Source organism: Ischnura elegans, chromosome 9, assembly GCF_921293095.1.
Source record: "Ischnura elegans chromosome 9, ioIscEleg1.1, whole genome shotgun sequence".
Lineage (NCBI taxonomy): Eukaryota > Metazoa > Arthropoda > Insecta > Odonata > Coenagrionidae > Ischnura > Ischnura elegans.
The window spans coordinates 91,311,555-91,331,968 of NC_060254.1; the positions used below are offsets into that span (position 1 = coordinate 91,311,555).

The 20,414-nt window shown below is 36.2% G+C and overlaps 2 protein-coding genes, 1 long non-coding RNA gene and 1 other non-coding gene across 4 annotated transcripts; 3 read left to right on the forward strand and 1 right to left on the reverse strand.

Annotated features, from left to right (window-relative positions):
- Positions 1–985: 985 nt before the first annotated feature.
- Positions 986–10,407, reverse strand: LOC124164880 (cyclin-dependent kinase 8). The gene is made up of 11 exons (XM_046542103.1): positions 10,166–10,407; positions 10,014–10,089; positions 9,823–9,933; positions 9,605–9,745; positions 9,327–9,516; positions 9,059–9,173; positions 8,880–8,978; positions 8,693–8,765; positions 8,011–8,108; positions 6,333–6,477; positions 986–2,410 (listed from the first exon to the last, which is right to left on the reverse strand). The coding sequence occupies exons 1-11, from the start codon at positions 10,291–10,293 to the stop codon at positions 2,078–2,080; spliced, it is 1,509 nt and encodes a 502-aa protein (XP_046398059.1). The 5' UTR covers positions 10,294–10,407; the 3' UTR covers positions 986–2,077.
- A 19-nt stretch (positions 10,408–10,426) lies between these two features.
- LOC124164881 (60S ribosomal protein L13a) lies at positions 10,427–17,435 on the forward strand. Its single transcript, XM_046542104.1, has 6 exons — positions 10,427–10,526; positions 10,799–10,929; positions 11,090–11,199; positions 12,691–12,836; positions 13,754–13,876; positions 17,306–17,435. Exons 1-6 carry the CDS (start codon positions 10,506–10,508, stop codon positions 17,387–17,389), a joined length of 615 nt encoding a protein of 204 aa, XP_046398060.1. The 5' UTR covers positions 10,427–10,505; the 3' UTR covers positions 17,390–17,435.
- A 716-nt stretch (positions 17,436–18,151) lies between these two features.
- On the forward strand, positions 18,152–19,970 carry LOC124164882. Its single transcript, XR_006866109.1, has 4 exons — positions 18,152–18,384; positions 18,561–18,634; positions 18,809–18,885; positions 19,079–19,970. It is a non-coding gene; the product is annotated as an uncharacterized LOC124164882 (long non-coding RNA).
- Positions 18,418–18,492, forward strand: LOC124166155. Its single transcript, XR_006866420.1, has one exon. It is a non-coding gene; the product is annotated as a small nucleolar RNA SNORD34 (small nucleolar RNA).
- Positions 19,971–20,414: the final 444 nt, after the last annotated feature.

Genomic DNA, 20,414 nt, shown 5'->3' on the forward strand with positions numbered 1-20,414 from the left:
ATACCTTTTAAAATACAAAAACCATTAGTATGGAAACTAAGAGATCTTAAAAGATATATCCTGCCTTGGCACATTATGGATAGTTGCAAACATGAAGAAAAGGATTCTAACAAAGGCAAAGTAATATTTGAAGCATAATGTTACAGAATTATTATCAGAGCTACTTTAAAAGTATTTATTTATTTTTTATAATAGAATTTGAAAATACCATAAATCTGTATTTGAAATACAAGATACATTAAGGTTGTGTGTTTTAAATACCAAGTACATACATATGTATTTAAAAATATGTACTTCTATTTGAAGTACTGCCCAGCCCTGCATACAGTACAGGGCAATGTACTTGAGTATGACCTAACGGTCAAAATGTGCTGTACATTGTGCAAAAAACTTGCGGAAAAATGCCATCTCTTTTTCATTAATTTAAGATGTCTATCCATTACATCTAACCTGCCTCAATTATTTTCACATAACCTACCAGTTCCAAAGGGCCTCTGATGTGTGAAGTTGGTCACTTTTCTACTAATTTTGTGATGTACCAAACAGTACCCAGTGATGTAGCTTGTTACCTTATTGTTTAACATGTATTCCTAGTCATTTTGGCTCAGAGATGTATATTATATAACATGATGACTGCAATTTGGCCATTTTAGTGCTGTGGTAGGAAGTATAACCTTCCTATCTCCAACCGTTCCTTATTCCCTCTGTATATATACTCCTCATGCTTCTAAAAATAGTAGATTAAATATTTTCATTTTATATACGTGGTGCATTTTTAAATTTCTGGTTTTGATTGAAATACTCTGATGAAAGTATGGAATGGAACAGTATTTTGACACAAATTGTAGTGCAGTAATTCATTAGTGCTTATTTAGTTTTAAGTAAGGTACTGTGAATTAAGGTAAGGTAATGTGAATTAATTTTATACCATGCCGTAATGTAATCCCTGGTACTAGACAGGCTGTCAGGAAATCTGAATGCTGAGTAAAAGTGTAAAATTTTTATTTACAGTACTTGAGAAATTTCATGATTTAGGTAAAATAACAGATAAAACAGATAAGCATAAAAATGAATACTGCCTGTATAGGCATTAAATGCACAAAGTGTCATACCTGGATGAACACAGCTCTTGTGAAGAGCTAGACATTAATAGAATTTAAATTATTGTAAAGAACCACGTAAATATTTTGAAGACTGCACCTTCAATTCATAATTTATATTTCTTTTATATACTCATATATATCTCTTTACCAGTGAACCATACAAGAAATATTTCAGACCCACCACATATGATGAGACTGCAGGATATACCAATATGATCACCTCAAGCATCCATTCTGATACTGCATTTCATTAATAAAATTCATGATACAATTCTATCATATGATCATTAGATAAATTAGATTTTCATAAAAAATTATTGACCACATTGATTTTGAGTAAAGAAATCAACTAGATACCCATCAAAGCATTATTGTACACACACTTCAACGTGAAGGCCTTATGTGCATGAGCTGTCTTTACCTCTACAATGCCTTTCTTGCCATCTACTATTCATTCTGCTATATCAAGAGTGACTCATATAAAGCTAAGGTATCTTAACAAGTACATAATTTTCTTTTGCTTCTGATGAGTCGATGAACTTTCTCTCATGCCGGAGTTTCAAGAACACTGGAGAGCTATAGGAATATTTTGACAGTTTTTTCAGTGGTTATTTGGTAACCAATTACATCTTCAGACTATTCTGCAAAATAGTCTCAGCCACAATAATATGATTGAAAGATAAATAAAGATCCCTACTAAGCTTAAAAACCAACCCTACCATAAGGTTTTTCATTAAATACATGTAACACACGATTAACTGAATAAAAATTTCATTGCTACAATAACTTCCCTACCTGGAGCTTTCACTTAATTATTCAGCACTATGTATTCCACTGTGTCTGTGTTCAACTTCTTAGAATTTGTCTATCGCCAGGAAACTGTCTTTGAAGATAGCACAATCACAAAAGTCGACACTGAGTAGAAAAGAGGAACATATTCCTATGTTCCCAGTCATGAGACTGTCAATTTCACATTAAAAACGCTGTCCGTAAGATCCACCTCCCTGTTGAGGTCCCCCACCACCACCTGCTGGTCCAGAGCTGAACATCATCCCCTGAGCTTGGGCTTGCTGCTGCTGCGACTGGACGTGATGGAACTGTTCCTGTTGCTGCTGCTGCTGTTGTTGCTGCACACTGCCCCCACCTGCACTCGACTGCCCCCCTGCGCTTGAGCCGCCATTGTTACCTCCACCTCCCCCACCACCACCATTGTTTCCACCACCCTGTTGCTGCTGAGGGGGAGGTGGAGGGCCCAGACGTACCCTCTTGGCCTGGTTGCTTTGGTCGCTTCCCTGATTCCCACTGCCCTATTTCCCAAAATTAAGAACAGGAAAACAATGGGATGAGAATTTTGATGCGATCGATGAGGTAAGAATGTGAGTGAACCAATTAGATCATCAGCGGTGAATGAATCACTATTTTTTGATGGTTTAACCACAATCATCTTAGATATTAATCTGTGATAACTGGCTAAAACAGCACTGAAAGATTTTTAGCGTTTCACTATCTTATGAACTTACTAGATGAGCAATTGGGACCTTTTAGTTTCGTCTGAACTCTTAAAATGAAAGATCACAATGCACATCATGCATTGTTAGTGTTGGTGAAATCATCAAAAGCTTAGAAGTGTTTTCAATGTATGCCATAGAAGAAGAGTGGGCACAGGTGAGTATATGCATGCGACACAGATTAAGCATAGAGAAGAATAAAGACCATTTATAGGGGAACAGCAGGACTCATGTTAGGCCTATTTAACACGTTGCGTACCGGGGTATTTAAATTCCTAAGAATTATGGGTGGAGGTGTTGAGATTGGAATGTGCCTATTAGGGCGTAATGCCTTTGGTTTAAACTTGTTGAACCAAAGGCATTACGCCATGGTTAAAAAGCTAATGTTTAGAATATAACTTTACCCAATCAAACGTTATGATGCATCAATTCATTATGAATAACGAACAACAACTGAAATTGTACGAACGAATACGTATTGTACGCTTTAAAATTGTTTAGGTTGACACGCCTAAATGATGAGAATCTTCATCATCCGTCCAGAACGTTCGGGAAAAAAATGACGAGAATTCTCGCCATCCGTACGCAACGTGTTAAGGGAAGGGACAGTAAAGTCATTTTTAATTGTAATCAGGCAGAATCACAAATGAATGGCATTCATAATTTACAGCATAAAGTTTATGGGAGAAGAAGTCTATGCCCACAGACTACTAGCCTTTATATGCCTAGCGTGTCTGTAAGGCATGAGGGAAAAGGCTCCATTCACTCCCAGGCATGCCTGTATAGACATGCTAAATTTAAGTGCAAATCAGAATTATATCTGGCAGTGAAGGGCAACCACTGTAACTTTGATCCAGCAGTTAACGGTTAATAATAAAGGTGTATTGAAAATTTCCGTACACTTTGCTATGTAAACAGGGTTCCCTGTATTCCCATTTCTAATCAAAGAAAAATGCTTGAACATGACCAATAAATTCAGATCATGAAACCTTGTGCACTAAAAGAAAATACATTAACAGCTGTATAAACATCTAAACTGGGTAGGATTACTTACATTAGCTTAAGTGGACTAATGTGGTTGTGTTTCTCAAAAAAAGCATGAATTCAGTTGAATCGGAGTATCTCTCTTGAATAATGTACTTAGTCATTAGCAGGCTTTCAAATGTAGGTGCTTAGTTATACTTAGGTGGTGCCAAGGCTTGGAAGAGGTAAGGTCATTTTCAATTAGTTAAATGGAAATTTCATTTTAATTTTTTCATCATGACACTCAATGGATGGACTGCTGCCCTTCAAGAACTCTTCATATAGCGTTCACTTGAAATCTGACTTCTTCTGAAAACTATGCTCTACCTCCACAATCTATACCTGGACTATTAGGGTGCAAAGACCTCGGGCTGCAATCAAAGCTGAGACGCAGGATATTTAACAGTGATCATTGAGCATAATTGTCCGACTTAGCTTTTCCTAGCCATGAAAACATTTTTCAGCACATATATTTGAAGGGTAATTGCAAGGATGAAAGACAATGTAACTATTTGCTTGTGAAATTAAATTTGGATACTGAAGATACAGTGACCGGTGCAAATTTCTCCAATATAGAATTTTGTGAACTTGCTTAAATAGCAAGCAATAAAATGAACACAATATCCCAAAGAATTAAAACATATGGAGTAAGTGGGCTGGCTGAGTGATAGCGTGCACACTTAATCAGATTGGAAAACGCAACAAGGTCCTTAAAAATATAAGCATAATTTGAAAATAATAATCACACCAAGATTCCATGACATACATAGACATCACAACAGGAAAACTATGGTTTTAATATTTGTAATGACACCAAGTATTTTAAATAAAAATATTATTCTCATGGACGTGAGACTTACTTTCATTAGCACTATCATTAAAAATGCACACACGAGAGAGCTAAGAATTTTTCCACCCATTATAACTCCAAGCAATATCGCCATGCATGAAAGAAACTAAAGCAAGAGTAATATAGACTTAAGTATCCAATAATTAATTAACATTCATGTCACTGCAAGGCTAAACTTAATGAAAATAGATCATGAAGATGTTAAGATTAATAAGTACAGTAACTTGATAAGCTGCTATCATCCTCTGAATGACGGGGATTGGTCACCTTGACTTTGTAAATTACTGAACATCAACGATAATCAATAAAGATAACATACTTAGGATGCTAAAAGCATTACAGGGCACAATACTTCAAATCCAAGCAGTATCTTTTTCATATTTGTCCTACAGAAAATATACCTCAATTCCCAAGGACAACACTAATTTACGCAGCCATACACCTTATACTAATACAGAAAATAACATGGAAAACTCAAAAGAGCATGTAGATGATATAATGAAAAAAAAAATCCATCCCCTTCTTGGTAACTTCCTGTTCTCCATTAAAATATACTCCCATCTACCTATTCCATTCAACAATTTAGTAGATCAAAAATATCAATTGGTTAGTGAGGGAGTGGTGATTTTACAGCAAATTGAATACAGAAGAGCTAAGATAATAAACTACCACATACACGAACGGATGATATATCATTATTTCACCCTTGGCCAAGTTAGGATACATAATTTAAATTCAGTATTGTAAAAAATAATCTGCTTGAAACTAAGCATTGCTCTATCTCAACCAAAAAATTAATGGTTGAAAATTATTAAGAATTACTTTTCATATTAGTCACCGTTGAAAAATATTTTAATGGAAACTTCAGCTGTGATTTGAAAAATGTTATGCAACATCAGTGGCAATTTTTGTTTTGCTCAGGTTATGGATTGCAAAACAGCAGGCCATGGTTGATAGCTCAAATTTTAAGGAAGATGATATTTTCATGTTGAACATTAGATGGATGTTTCCAAAAATATCTCATCAACGCAACTTAATTGATAAGGTTTGAAAATATCATAAAATGAAATAAGAAATATCAAGATGGAATGTATTGATTGAATTAAGTAGGAGTGAGAATATAGTCATGCTCAGGGAATAAAGACTTGAGGTTTGCACTTCTGAAGTGCCATAAAGATTTGAACAATAATTTGAAACAATTACCATTTCACTTTATTTATTATAACTTCAAAAAATATGACATGTCCTGCAAGGCCACATCTCAGCCATGTTCACTTATAAATTAAATTCTCAACATAGTAACATCACCATAGCCATTGAAAATATATTCCTATCTTTCTTTCTACTTCTGTAGCACCATCAATGGTCACACGCACCACTCACTTCCCAGTGGCGAGAGGAGCCAGCTCCATTGCCAATCGCAACTTGGGTGCTTCCACACCTGCGCACTAATGCAGGGAGGAGAGTTTTCTCTCATCGAAGACAACAACAGGAACTCATAGGAAAACTAAATTTTCTCTGGATGCACCCTTTGCATCCCTTCAATGCCATCAGCAAACACACATCACTTGCATTGGAAGCTATGGATAACATGTGCTTGCTTCGCTTTATCAAAAGGCCTTGATTAAAATGAAGACTACTGTTTTCAATGCTGAATGTCACAGAAACAAAAAATATTGTCCACGCTCATGAGAATGGTGAAGAGACAACGTAAGAGGGCCTCTCTTTGTTATGAATGGAGGGACCAATTAATTTTTAATCTCAAGCAAGCGATGTAGATGATTATTTTTTGTGGGCAGGGGGCAGTACGGGGGCCCACCAGTGCCCCCCTCCAACCCCTCGGCTTACGTTCGCTGCAGCTGCGGCGGCGGCTGCTGCAGCAGCTGCCTGTTGTTGCTGTCTTGCCTTCACAGCAGACTCCGACTTGTCCTCCTGGTCATCATCGGTAAGGAACTCTCTCTTGGGATATGGGATGGGACACCCGGCAAATACACTGCAATAGGCAGCAGAGCATGAGAACAGGGGGATTGAAATGCATTTAGATTTTCTATTACATAATAATTATTTCAATGCCAAGATGTAAGAGGGACAGCTCAAGGGTAACTTTTGAAATTTTCATTATTTCTGCTGAGCTCAGAGTGAGATACAGCCATTATTAAATCTGAGAATTCCCCAACAGTTAACTCTTTCAGGAAATCATGCTAAGTCTGGAAATTCAGATACTATGATTGAGTCAGGGGTAGCTGATTGTGTGGAAATGGCACAAGATGTGAGTGGCAAAATATTTGGTAAAGGGAAGTCTTAGGTTAGCAGCTGTATGGGTAGCTAACGTGCCTATTCATATACTTCACCAATTTTGCTTCACAAGGAGGGGGAAAAAAGAAATACTGGATTCTGAAGGGAGAGGGGAAATGAGCCATAATCCTTAGGGGTGAGCAACTTAAGGTAAAAAATATATGTACTTCAATGAATGGTAACCAACAGGTCATTGCAATGGTTCTAGAAATTTGATTGGTCAAATAAGCTGGGTACTGTGGCGGTCAAATCCTAAAAAATAAGATTTAACAGAAATAAGCCACTCCATTAAACCAGGTTTAAAATTTAAAGTGGTTATATAAATGATGATTAATTAATTATTTGATGAATATGAAATGTATGTTCTCAAAATTTTCTCTCAATGGAGTAGTACCAATTGAAGTACACACTAGACTGACAACAGCTGCGACCAAACCCCAAAGACAATACCATCGCCTGGATTTTTAAAAAATGAACTCATTTCAATGCCATAGATGGCCATTCATATTTAACTACAACTAATAGATATGTACATAGGATCAGATAAATTGAAAGATTAATGCACTTATCTCAATTACTCACTTTCAAAACTGACATTGAATGCACAGATGTAAAAGCATTCATTTCATCTGATTTTTTCTTTGCAACAGAAGCTGTTTGACCAAGTTTGAATTACCGAAGCTCCACATATACATACTTAGTTAAAATTATTATCCCTCAAACAATAAGGGGCTTTAATAAATCAGAGGACATAGTTGAATAACCTTACAATAGCACACGCCCCTATTGCTATTTGCCAAACATTGCAGAACAACAATTGTATCTTTTTAATATCGTATGATGACATTGTCTTGTTTATGTGTATTAACATTTTAAATAAAACTTTGCATGAGACTTGATTATTTTTTATTATGATAAAACTAAAGGTAACTCAAGATATCTTTCACCCCCCCCCCCCCCCCCCCGTTGCATTTTTTCAGTCTCCGCTACTGAGCACAACTTAACTTACATGAACAAGTTAATTGCTGATGTCCTAATACCTCTCACTACATGTCCACTGAGGCAGCTTGCCTGCGAGACTAAATTGAGATTTAGATCAAATTTAAGGGAATACCTCAGTTTCCTGATATTTCCTTTGTTCAATAACCCTTATAAAATGAACTCAAGACTTGAAAATATTAAATAAGGGAGCCAAACGAAAAAGTGGTCACATAAGAGCTTTGGAACTTACTCCTGAGTAGGGAGGGGATCCTCTTGGAAGTAGGCATCTTGCATAGCTAATTCTGAAGTTATCCTCCTCGTAGGATCCATTAGCAACAGCTTCTGCAACTGAAAGACAATTTGTTTTCACAACTTGTTCCCCATCGGAATATTTTCCAGCTTTAATCCGACAGCTTCTAGCTTTCTCTAGTGCCCAGACACTACATTATGGTAACAGAAATTAACATTGCTGCCCACAGGCAAACCACTTGCGACAAACATCCACTCTCTGCGGAGCATCACTTAAAACAGAATAAAAATTAAATGCCACTGTATTTCTGGGAAAAAAAAATCCAGTTCGCACTGAGCTGGTGGATAATGTAATATTTCTTAACTATTATTCACCAGAGGAATAGGAGGGTAAAGGTAGGATGACATAAGCAACACACACTAGGCTTCTGAATAGCTACAATGATATTCCTCTTTCTAATTTTGGTGAAGTATTACTTACGAATAGAGCTATAATAAATGGCATTTATTGGAATGATACGCACAATCATAGTTCACAACAGTGAACATTCACAAACATTGTATACAACAATGAACTATGTTTGTGCATGGCAGTGTAATTGATAAAACAATTCTAACGTGGGTACAAAATTTTGGTCCTAATTCCATTGCAATATTGATATGGAGGTGAGAGATGAACTTACCAAATGAAAGGCTTTGCTATCTGGCTTAATTTTGTGCCTATCCATATATTTCACCAAGGAACAATTAGCATAACTGAAAAAGGTTTGAGTTGTTCATTCATAATTTGCTTCACAATCAATTAAATTCCCATGAAATTAACACAAGAATAGCAGTTGATTTAGTAAAAAAAGCAATTAAAGCACTTACTTAGATCGTTTAAAATCTTTGGATAAAGTTGGATGTTCAGGCATTTTTCTTATATCTTCCCAATCTTTTTCGAGAGGGAATCCCATTACATTAAATATCCTAGAGAGAAAATTTTAGTTCAGAGAAACAGCAGATTGGGCTTAATATTATAAAAAAACTCGATAAGAAATCTTGTATACCTGTCCAGCTGATCGTGATGATAAGGATTACTTGTCTTTATGTCCTCTTGTCTACAGTGAAATATGGGCTCAGAGGTAAGAAGTTCCGCAAAAATACAGCCGATTGCCCAAATATCTATTATGAAACAGGAGTATTAATAACAAAGAAATTTTATTAGAAAGAAACATACCATAAAATGCAATTACTGAAAATAACAGACTCCAGACCTTTATCCGGAGTTGGGATTGAAAATTACACAAAATCTAACAGCAATCAACTCGCTATTACCTATAGCTTTGGTATAATGCCTCGCCCCAAGAAGTAATTCTGGAGCTCGATACCAAAATGTAACCACCACAGGATCCAAGTCTGCCAGGGGTTTCAGGGGGGCATTGAAGAGCCTAGCAAATCCCATGTCTGCAATCTTGACTCTTCCTCTTTCGGGACCCTCTCCCATCACCAGAATATTGGCCGGTTTCTATAATATTGAATAAGAGCATACTTATGATTCATTAACTGTTTGTTTTTAAATTCTCAATAAATCCTCAAAATGACAAAATACTTACTAAATCTCGATGAAGAACCCAGTTAGAATGCAAATAGTGAATTCCATCTAAAATTTGGTACAAAAGGGACTTCACCATTCCTTTAGGAACCATCACAGGCTTTTTGTTAGCCTTAGCTGCCCGGTGAAATTTAATGATGTGCTACAGATAATTATTAAGAATTAATACATGCGATTCCGCGATACCAAAACCAACATCGAATTTTAATCAACACTCACCCATAAATCATGTTCAGCATAGTCAAACAAGAGCCAAACTTTGCGATCGTTATGGGAAAGGAAAACTCTTATTAGGTTTATTACATTAGGGTGCTTCAATTCACGGAGGAGCTGTAGTAAAAAGACACATCCGTTAGTGAATGGGAAATACCACTTTACTTCAAGCAACGATAATAATAATTTAGACATACTGCTATTTCTCTACAGGCTGACATGGATAACCCAGTTCCTTCGATTTGCTTCAAAGCGTAATCCCTTGTATCCGAACTGCAATGAATACAATAAATTGATGAAATCAAGTATAATACAGCGTAATACACGAAGCAAGATAGGAAAAACATACCCGTCTTTTCTACGAGCTTTGTAAACATGACCGTATGTTCCCCTCCCAACTTTGCACCCCTCATAATCAAACAGATCTTCGACTTTCGTCCTCTCGTTAGAAGTTTTCACTTTGAAATCGTAATCCATTTCCTTTTTTTGAATTAAAACATAATCTACATCAGTCCAACCTAATCAATTTTTATCAAAACTATACCATATAACCCGGCATTTCCCATATTTCAAGCGGGCTAATGTCGAAGACGCACGCAGACGCTACGATATTGTTTTGTTTTTTTGGTGGCCTTTTTCGTTCGTCAATTGAAGTCCTTGCGTTATCCCGTGGAAACCCTCTTTCAATCATGGTGGGAATGAGTGACAAGGTGAGCCCGGAATAATAATTCGGAAATTCTATACTTAGATCTTTATTTGTCCTCAAATTTTAACGAAGTAATTGTGTAATCTTATTTGCCCCCCTGTAATTATCAATTTTCCCTAAATTATTTCTCTGTAATAAAATTGGCATATGTTGCACACGTGGACCGCTGAATCGGGTGTCTCATGCATGCCTTGAAATTTTTATCTTTGGTGAAATTCATGGCTATTATTCTAGGCTTGATTAAGAAGTTATTATTTTTATGTCTTTATTTTGCAGCCCATCGTCATCGATGGGAAGGGCCATCTTCTAGGACGTCTGGCGGCGATAGTTGCGAAAACAGCCCTTCAGGGAAACAATGTTATAATTTTAAGATGTGAACAGATAAACATATCTGGTAATTTTTTCAGGTAATTGACGATTCGGCATTAAAGTAGTAATGTGTTAGTAGCATTTCAAATCTTGTTGTGGGTTGGAATTGTGATAGACACATTCAGCCTTATCTTACGTTGTGTCTGGCGCTTGTTTTTATCGTTTGCAATGCCTTTTACAATGAAATCGTTATTCTAGGACGAAGTTGAAGTATTTGGCGTTTTTGAGAAAAAGATGCAACGTCAACCCAGCACGAGGCCCCTTCCACTTCAGAGCACCGGCTAAGATCTTTTGGCGTACAGTGAGAGGTAATTGCAAATCATCCTTTGGTTTTCATTCACCCCTACTTGGTTATTAAGTTCCAGTGCATGTGTGTCCGTTTATGTGGGAAAGCGTTACGTTATTAATGCAATGATGGAAATCGTTCACGAGTTGGTGTCGATGTTGATAATCTTGCTATCATGGTTTTGCATGAACTTCTGTTTAAATTACTGAGGATTGCTTGGTGTTACGAAAATGCTCCTGTTGCGTGGAAAATGTAGTGTGGCAGCCACGTTGTTGCTCAGTGGTTTCCTCTCGGGATGAATCCTCACATGGCTCGCGTTTGAGGACGAAGGGCCGGTGTTTTACTGAGATTTGTCGTAACTGGGGTTAGTGGCAAAGTGCTACCGTTTTTAATTAAACTGCGCGCAAATTTTCAATCGTTTCGTTCCACCATCCATTCGCTTACCAGGGTTCAAGAATATTCATAGAATCATTAATGACCAGCGGGACAGTCGTATACGTTTGTGTTGTATGCGTCTGGCTCTAAAGGCAAAAATTACCCACAATCTAATTTCATTCCATGGAGGACTTTAAAGAATGTTAATGAATTTACTGGTTTGTGATAGGTGTAGGAAATTCTTTTGCGATCTCCATTACATCTCGACTCCATTCCCTCTTCTGTAGAGTTGAGAAGATTTGCGTTGTCTTTTTCGATGTTAGTTGGTTTTAGAGATCCTTGAAAATTTTTCCCAAAAACTCTTCTTGATAACCGTTGCAACATATCATTCTGGGTGACCGATCTTCTGGTAAGTCATAGAAAACTGCTGGGAAAAAAAGTCATGTTAAAGTACCAAGATTGGTCATTCTTCTGTGATATTTTATAGGTAAGTCTGTCTTCATATTTTGTTGTGGTTTGTGACTTAGAAAATATTTAGCATCGAGAAATAATTGTGAGTAACCATGGTTAACCTATTCTGAGTATTTGGTGACATGGTCTTTGAATGGTCTTGAAAATAGTGTCAGTCTGAGCATTTCATTAGCATGATATATGAGTGGCGAGCCCGTTAATGTGATTTAGCTTTGAAACTCATTTTTCTTTTACAGGGTACAAACTAATAATTTTGAATTTTTATTGAATCAAATCATGCCTTTTTGACAAATGTCGCTACTATTTATTCATGCGATAAAGTTCTTAAACCTGTCAAGTTATTAGGTGACTGATTGATTCAGCTTTCTGTGCCATAAAAGGCAATATTTCAACTCGTTCTGTTTTTGAGTCTGTGTGATCTAACCTGAGTAACCCAGGGAATTAGGTAAAGAGTGAAAATCTTTAGTCTGTAATAATTTCACAAGCTTTCGGATTGGAGTACTCAGCCGAGGATATATTTCCTCATGGCGTAATGTTCTTTACTTGTAAAATATCTTGTAGTACTCAGTGACATATTTCCACTTTCAGTTTGAAAGTTAAAAAGGTATTTGGGTCTTAATTTTTCCTCTGGACACTGAAGCTAATAGTATGATGTTGTTTTCATCAGGCATGCTTCCACATAAGACACAGCGAGGCAAGGATGCTTTGCGGAGGGTGAAGGCATACGACGGTTGCCCACCTCCATATGACAGGCGCAAGAAGTTGGTTGTTCCGGGGGCCATGCGAGTACTCTGCTTGAAACCTGGACGCAAGGTTTGTTCCCTTATTTGAACATCTCTTACTCATTGTTATTAATGTGAAGCTTCACAAATGTAACAGTTTAATTTTTAATTATAATTACAGTAAAACCTCTATGTAGTGAACCTCTTAACATCATAAACCTCCATACTTCATACCACCCTTACGGTCCCATAAGATTTACATGTAAATTTATATGCAAGCCTCTATGTAGTGAATCTCTTTATCTCGAAAAACCTCCACTTATCGTACCAAGGAGACATCCCCCAGATGGCCTAACTACCTCCGCAAATCATACAGAGACAACTCGAGACCATTAATGCAGCCGCGATTAGGTACATGGAATGACATTTTCAGCAATAAATGTTTCTTGCTTATTTTTTTCTTGTACGCCTTTAACATGCTGTAATTTTCACGTAAACCATTAGTTGTGGCCATTTTGTTCCATATGAGAGCATAGCTTATAGTAAATAAGAAAAAAGATATCCAACTATCCTAATCATTTTAAGTGACTGATGAATTAAGAGAGATCACATCGCATTCTCACGAATCATAGTAAAAACATGCAATAGAGCTCTCTTTTTGTAATTATTTAATAATAAATATATGTTCACTTATGCATGCATGTTTGTTTAAACACATATATATAATGGTTTAAATTACAGTAGAGCCTTTCATTTCCGAAGGATATTAAAGAATGGTGCCTATTACTAAACCTCTTCTTAGTGAACCTCCATACATCAAATTGCCCAAAATTTGGTCCCCTCCATTATGATGAAAAGAGGTTTTACTTTACTTACTTTTGTTTGAGGTTAGTTTTCTATTAAATGTATAATACCAAACAGTCGGGAGAGTCAGGGAGTTAGTTTAATATTTGAATTATCTCCTCACCTATCATATCAGTGCTCATGTGATTGAAATTTTTTTTGCAGTATTGTCACCTGGGCCGTCTTTCTCATGAAGTGGGCTGGAAGTACCAGCATGTTGTTAGGACACTTGAGGCTAAGAGGAAGATAAAGAGCATCCTGGACCTCCGCCGTAGGAAAATCCTTAACGTAAGTGGAGTGGTAACAGTGGTACTGTTTGCTTCAAGGCTGTTGCCATGAATTCTCATTAGCATTTGATGCATATTGTTTTCCTCGTGATTACTATGTTATTGGAAAGTGGGCAACGGAGCAGCTTTTGTGTGTGATTTGCTGCTATTATTTCCCTACCAACTGCATTAACGAGTACATAATAAGGTAGCCAATCCATGAAACTGCCTCATACTGGAGGTTGCAGTTTTTCCTTAATTTAAAGCTAGCATTGCCCTCTAACACATTCCCTTCCGCGGGTTTTTAGAGAATTCACCCATTCAATTGCGCCAAATGTCTATCTTTTTACTTTTGCTGTAATGCTTGGATCCTTTCCATTTGAGTTTTGGTGTGTATTCGGCCATGTGCGCTGTGTTGGTCACATCATGTACCCGGCTCTGAAGTAGCTATGACCAACGGCGTGCTGCGAGAGGCCAAAGAAGCAGCTCATTCTTCAGTCATTGTGACCGAAGCGGCAGTGAACATGTGAAATTGAGAAGCATTCAGTTGCACATGCACTGATCCAATTCGTTGTAATACTAGGCAAGGGTCAAATTTTATCCTCATTTGAAAAAGGCCAGATTGGCGCCCATGCGATTCCACTCCACGTGATGTCACAGGGACCTAGTTTCTACACGAGAGGATAGGAGTTATACATCGTCTGAGGTTACCAATGCATGCATGAGGCACAGGGCTCAGGGAAACATGTCTTAATAATCACCTATTAAAACTGGCTTAGGTCGGAAAGTTTTCTTCGTTTGATAAGGTATTAATAAACCTTTTTTAAGCCAAGCGCTACCAGCCAGCAAGGTACTCGGCTACCTGCTAGCATCGTGCGTCCTATCAGCGCTCAGAGCCTCGATCAAGGTCACCTCACAAGGCGGGAGGGGGAACCAGAAATGCGTCGCACGGACTTTTTCCTATAATTCCTACTTACGCGTCGCGTTTTCGCGCGCTTGAAAATTTTCACTTTTCATTTAATCGCGAAAAATAGATATCGTCATTTAAAAATCTAAAAGCGTGAAATACATACTTCAGGAGTAATAATCTTTCGATTTAGGCAATAAAAAATAATAGGAAACCACCCTACTATGAAGATGTTGAATTTTAAATTAAAGCCCAGTTTTGAATTAACTCTATGACAACAGTATGAGTCAGGCACAAAAACTACACTTCCATTTTTTTTAGCTATAATTACATTTGTATGTATTTGTGAAATGAAGACTACAAAATTTTTTATAGCAGAAAAATTTTGTGGACTACGCTTCATTAGTTGTAATTATTGATTTAACTCACTGAAACAAGTCAATAAGGTGCTGCATTCACATATCTTCAAGGAGTGTCCGACACCTAGCAGCCAAAGATTAAAGATTTGAATGGTGATTACATGAAAAGAGCTGTCGGAGCACATGTGGTTTTCATGCTTTTGTGACGGTTTACGCAAAGACTGCAATTAGTCCCTGTATGACGTGAATTCCCTCAATTTTACTCTCCTGAATTAAGTTTGACTTAACACTATGAGTGCCGGCTGCTAAATTTAAAGCCCTACCGAAAAATCCAGCCATTTTTACTTATTCGTGAAAAATTTTAAAACATTAGCATCAAAAATATATTTATATCGATGTGAATTTCAATAAAAACGACTTGGCTCTTCTTTATGAATGAGTTGAATAACATTTATTGCTAATTTTTAAATATACAATTTAACAATGAAAACCTACTGTTCTTGAAAAATGAAAAAGTTGCAACATATGATGTACCGCCATAACATACTTGATAATTTTTTAATGCGCTAAATTTGAACTATTAAAAGCATGGAAATCAAAAAAAGCATTGCTCCAATCAAAGCATTATAAATCCTGAATGACAAAAAGGGTCAATGCACCCTCAGCGAACGGTCCATTGGCCCACTAAGTGGCCTAAGATGAGGATGCCGGTAGCTACAGAGGACTTTTCGTCCTCAAGACATAAAGTGAACTCTTTGTCTATCGGGCACTTGATTTTTGGAAAAACATAACCACTAAGCAGTAATCTTGGAATTATTGCTGTTAGCGGCCTATTCTGAAACGAATACAAATAGATACATGAATATGCTATCATTATCATCATGGATTTGATAAAATTTGAGTTATTGGCAGCCATATGTATTCCCTGATGTGTGCATATTCTATTATCAAGGCTTATTTCTTTTATCAACCACCTCCTTTTCGGGGTTTTGAAAATGTTTTAGTTCCCACTTTTCTGACCTAACTCTGGTATCAATCGGCGTCGGTGTTGGTATTGTAAATTTAATGCATAGCTGACTGGGAACTGCTCTAAAGCGTTCTGCCTGATGGTGGAGCTCTTTTTGCCTGAGCTAGTATATTTTCAAGAATATATATTTGTTACTAATTTCTCCTCTCAGAGAGCAAACCTGAAGTGGACTGTAATCTACTGTGTTAACTTACTTCAGCTGGCCTCATTCATTGAAGTTGGGCTTTTAAATTTCATTTTATTGTATGTTGACCAAGTGTTAATGGGCTTATGCTTTCATGTTGTTGTTTTGCAATTTTTGCATACATTAGATCTAGTATTAGTGCTACTATTCATTATAGATCCGCATTGACTATTCAAATTTGCGTTTCATCTCCATTCTCCACCGATGACTCGTACGTAGATTCATTGGTCAGTAAATGGAGTATATTAAAGGCCCCTCGTCAGAACTTGAATGACGTTCATCGTCATTGAAGGAAAACGTGTGGGTACATATTTATTTATTGTACTGCCACATATCATACCAAAAATTATCTATGTATACAGTCAACACTTGATAATACCAAGTAATTGAGGCCTAAAATTTAGCACTTCTCAGTGCTAAATTACATAATTTCAATATAAAATGTAATGCATGCCAAAAAATTATTACTATGATTTTTACCATCATTTTTCTTCATACTATGTGGGAATTCTATATATGTGGGAATTGTTTTCAACATTATTGAATGTTATGTGAGTATTTTAGCAGCAGATTTTAAGGCATAAATTATCGTAAAGTGTGTATTTCAATTTTGATTTGCCTCTATTTTGCATAATATCTTGTCTTTTTCATCCCCAAACTAATCTTAAACCTCAAACATTACTGATTATTACTGATTTCTCTCTACTGATTGGAAGTTTTTTGTTGTTCTGCTAAGTGATGAGAAATTCATTTTGTGCTAAGATGAAAGTCCCTGTAGAGCAAATACTTATTAGGTTCGACCTTGCATTGATATTTTATGCACCTTGCATTTGCATATTGATATTGCAGGATATTACATTAATTTGTAATGTTCGAATGTTATGGTATTAACTGTAATTATTAAGTTTTATTTCATGTGAAATGGATAATCATTTCCATCTCCATTCTTATTTTTCGCATTTTAATATTTGCAGAAAATCACCAAGATGGCAACAGATAAGGTGGCCCCAAGAGTTGAGCCTTACACTAATGTAATTCGATCCTATGGTTACAATTAAAAGCAAGGTTTGTAAGTGGCGTGACAAATAAACATCGTTTCACATTGATGATTGTTTCATTTTCCTCAACGAAACCGCAACATTGTTTGCAAGAAAATTGCCCTGGATGCAAAGTTAATTGTCAGCACTTGTTAATATTTTGGTTATAAAAATATTTTTTTTTTTTTCATTTTTGTGTTTACTAAAGAAAATCTATTTTTTAATGATGGTTGACATTCCTTTGCTCCTCTGATCATCAACTGATTTCCGTAGTAGTCCTTCCTGTGTCTTATTTTTATATAATTGCATATTTCTCACTAATGTTGTTCAAGGCTCTGGCAATGTGTTTCTTGGGATTGTTTTCACTCACAGCATAGTGGGAAAAACCTTTTCTTTATGTAATGGGAGTGTGCTGATAGGGCAGACAATTCCGACAGACATGGATTTTTGTAAGAGTTTCAAGTGTTTAAATTGACATTAGCAAAATTTGTTCTAATCCATTATTACCTGTTATACATCTAAAATTAAAAGGCTAAGTTAAATGGTGTATTATATCCTGGATGTGTACATAAATGCAGTTGCCATCTCTGAGAGCGTGCAAGGTAAGCTTTATTTGCTTCATTCAGCCAATTTCTACTACTTCTCTCTAGTGGTGATGTTACAGAATGAAATTAATTGATATAAAGGCTTGTTTTTCAGGTCTACAATTGATGTTTGTTTTGATGGATATGATGGAATACAGTTGGCGGCTGAATTCAGTGGACTAATGAGGTATGCTTTCTTTTCTTTTAATGAGTTACTGTGCTATGCATGCCTATGATTTTAAACAACTTACCTACATTATTTGAGTGTATCATGAAAAGAGTATATTATGAGGATTTGAGCTCTTCATTTCCTCTTAACTTCTTGTTAGCATGTGCTAATGTCTGACAACTTTCTTGCTGTTGCAGGATCATCATCTTTTACTGAAGTGGAATAATAACAGCTAATGATATCTGTAAGGGGAGGATTGTGAGGTCAGTTTTCATTTTTGTTCTTGACTCAATAGATTAGCCTATGATTTGATGCATTACTTACCTACATTATTTGAGTATATTATGAAAGAAATTTTCTATGAGGCTTTAGAAATATTTTATTTTGCAATTCCATTGTTGCACTGTTCTGATGTTTGCAAAACCAAATACTTTTCCAGGTTAGCTGTATCTGTTGACATTCTTTCTGCCATGGTGCTTGTAACTGGAATAGATTTTGGAATGGTGTTAATAGGTAAGTTCTCTTTAGTGTTATGGTGGACCTTTATGTGCAGCCAATGATTTAGAATCACTTACCTACATTATTTGAGTTAAATGAAAGTAAAAAATACTATGAGAATAATGGCCATAATTTATTTTAATTATAATCTATACTTGTGCTAATGGAGATTATATTTTTATCTTATAGGAACATTATTTCTGCTGAATTTGTTGAAAGGTGAAAAGTGAATATGAAGTGAAAGGGGAATGCCGGATACTTTACTGGTTGGTACATATTGTAGTGTAGTGACCATTACCATACATAATTGTGAATCAGCCTATGATTTCAAAATTACTTACCTACATTATTTGAGAAATAATGAAAATAGAAACATTTTTATGAGGCAGTACTAATTTTAAATTTGTGTGGGATAAGTTTTTTTACTTCTATTTATGCTAGCTTCTTTTCTCATTGCAGAGTGCCCTTATCTTTCATGGAAGAAATGAGTGTTTTTCAACTTTAAACATTGGCAAAGGTGGATGTTTTGTGACAAAAACTCCCAAGATATCTAGGCTGGTTTTACCACAGCCATAAATCAGGAATGGGTGCAGCTTGAAATTTGATGTCCATTGAATGGAATTATCTCGCTTTCCTTGATCTGTCTTGAGTACATACATGATTGAGAAAGAAAAATTGTTTAAGTTCAGTGATGGTTATTTTAATGTAATCATCCTTTTTCAGCTTAGTGGAAACTTCTGATCTCAATGATCTCTGCTGTCATTAAAAATGCACAAATTCAAGTTTAGATTATAATTATCCTTTTAAAGGATATGAATCTTCTCTAGGGTGTATCATATCTGTTGGATTTTAAAAGTCCTGGATGTTTTTGCCTTTTATTTGCTGAAATATGTCTGAGTCTTCTAAAATTGCTAATGCTTAACCATTTTACATAAGAATATCAGGCCAGTACTCCTTATAGAATGACTTTTTCGTAATGGCAAACTAGTCTTGCACTCGATTGTTGTAAACATTTACATGCCGAATAAGTTCAACAGATTCAGGCTTCAATTGGTGGAAGTTAGACATTTAAATAGATAAAAGATCGTAGCACTTTTCCACAAGAAGTTTTTGCCATCCAACCTCCCAGAAATTATCCTCATTTCATTCCAAGTTGCAGAGATTGGTTAATCTATCGTTAAATGTTGTGAAATTCAATTGTGAGCTTTCCAATATTAAGTCAATTGCAGTTTCAAATGGCTATAGTGTAAACATTATTACCAAAATACTTCAGAGAAAGTTGAAAACGAGAGCCATTTCACAGCTTTGCTCCCTTCCCCTCATCACAGAGAAATCTAAAAAATGGTGCCGGCTATTGTTTGTGGGGATCTTTCAAATAGGCTTGCTCGCAAATTCCCCAAAAATAAATTCAATGTTTCTTTCTACAACCCCTACTCACGGTAAATTTTTGTGTCGTAACAAAGACAAAATAGATTCCATCCATCAATCTGGCATTTACGAAGTTAATTGTGAATCATGCAACTTGTGTTACATCGGTCAAACAGGCAGAAGTTTCATTACCAGAATGAAAGAACAGAAGGTGCTGGAAAAATGGGATGAAACGTCACTTCTCGCCAAACACCTACTACAGACTTTGCAATGTTGTCATTTTCAACCTGAAATTCTACATTTTGAAAGTAAGGGCACAAGACTTGATGTTTTAGAGCAATTCGAAATTGTACAGAGTGATATGAATATGCTCATGAATGAACAAGTGTTTTTTACCCACTCTCCTCTCCTTAAGATACCCTTCCCG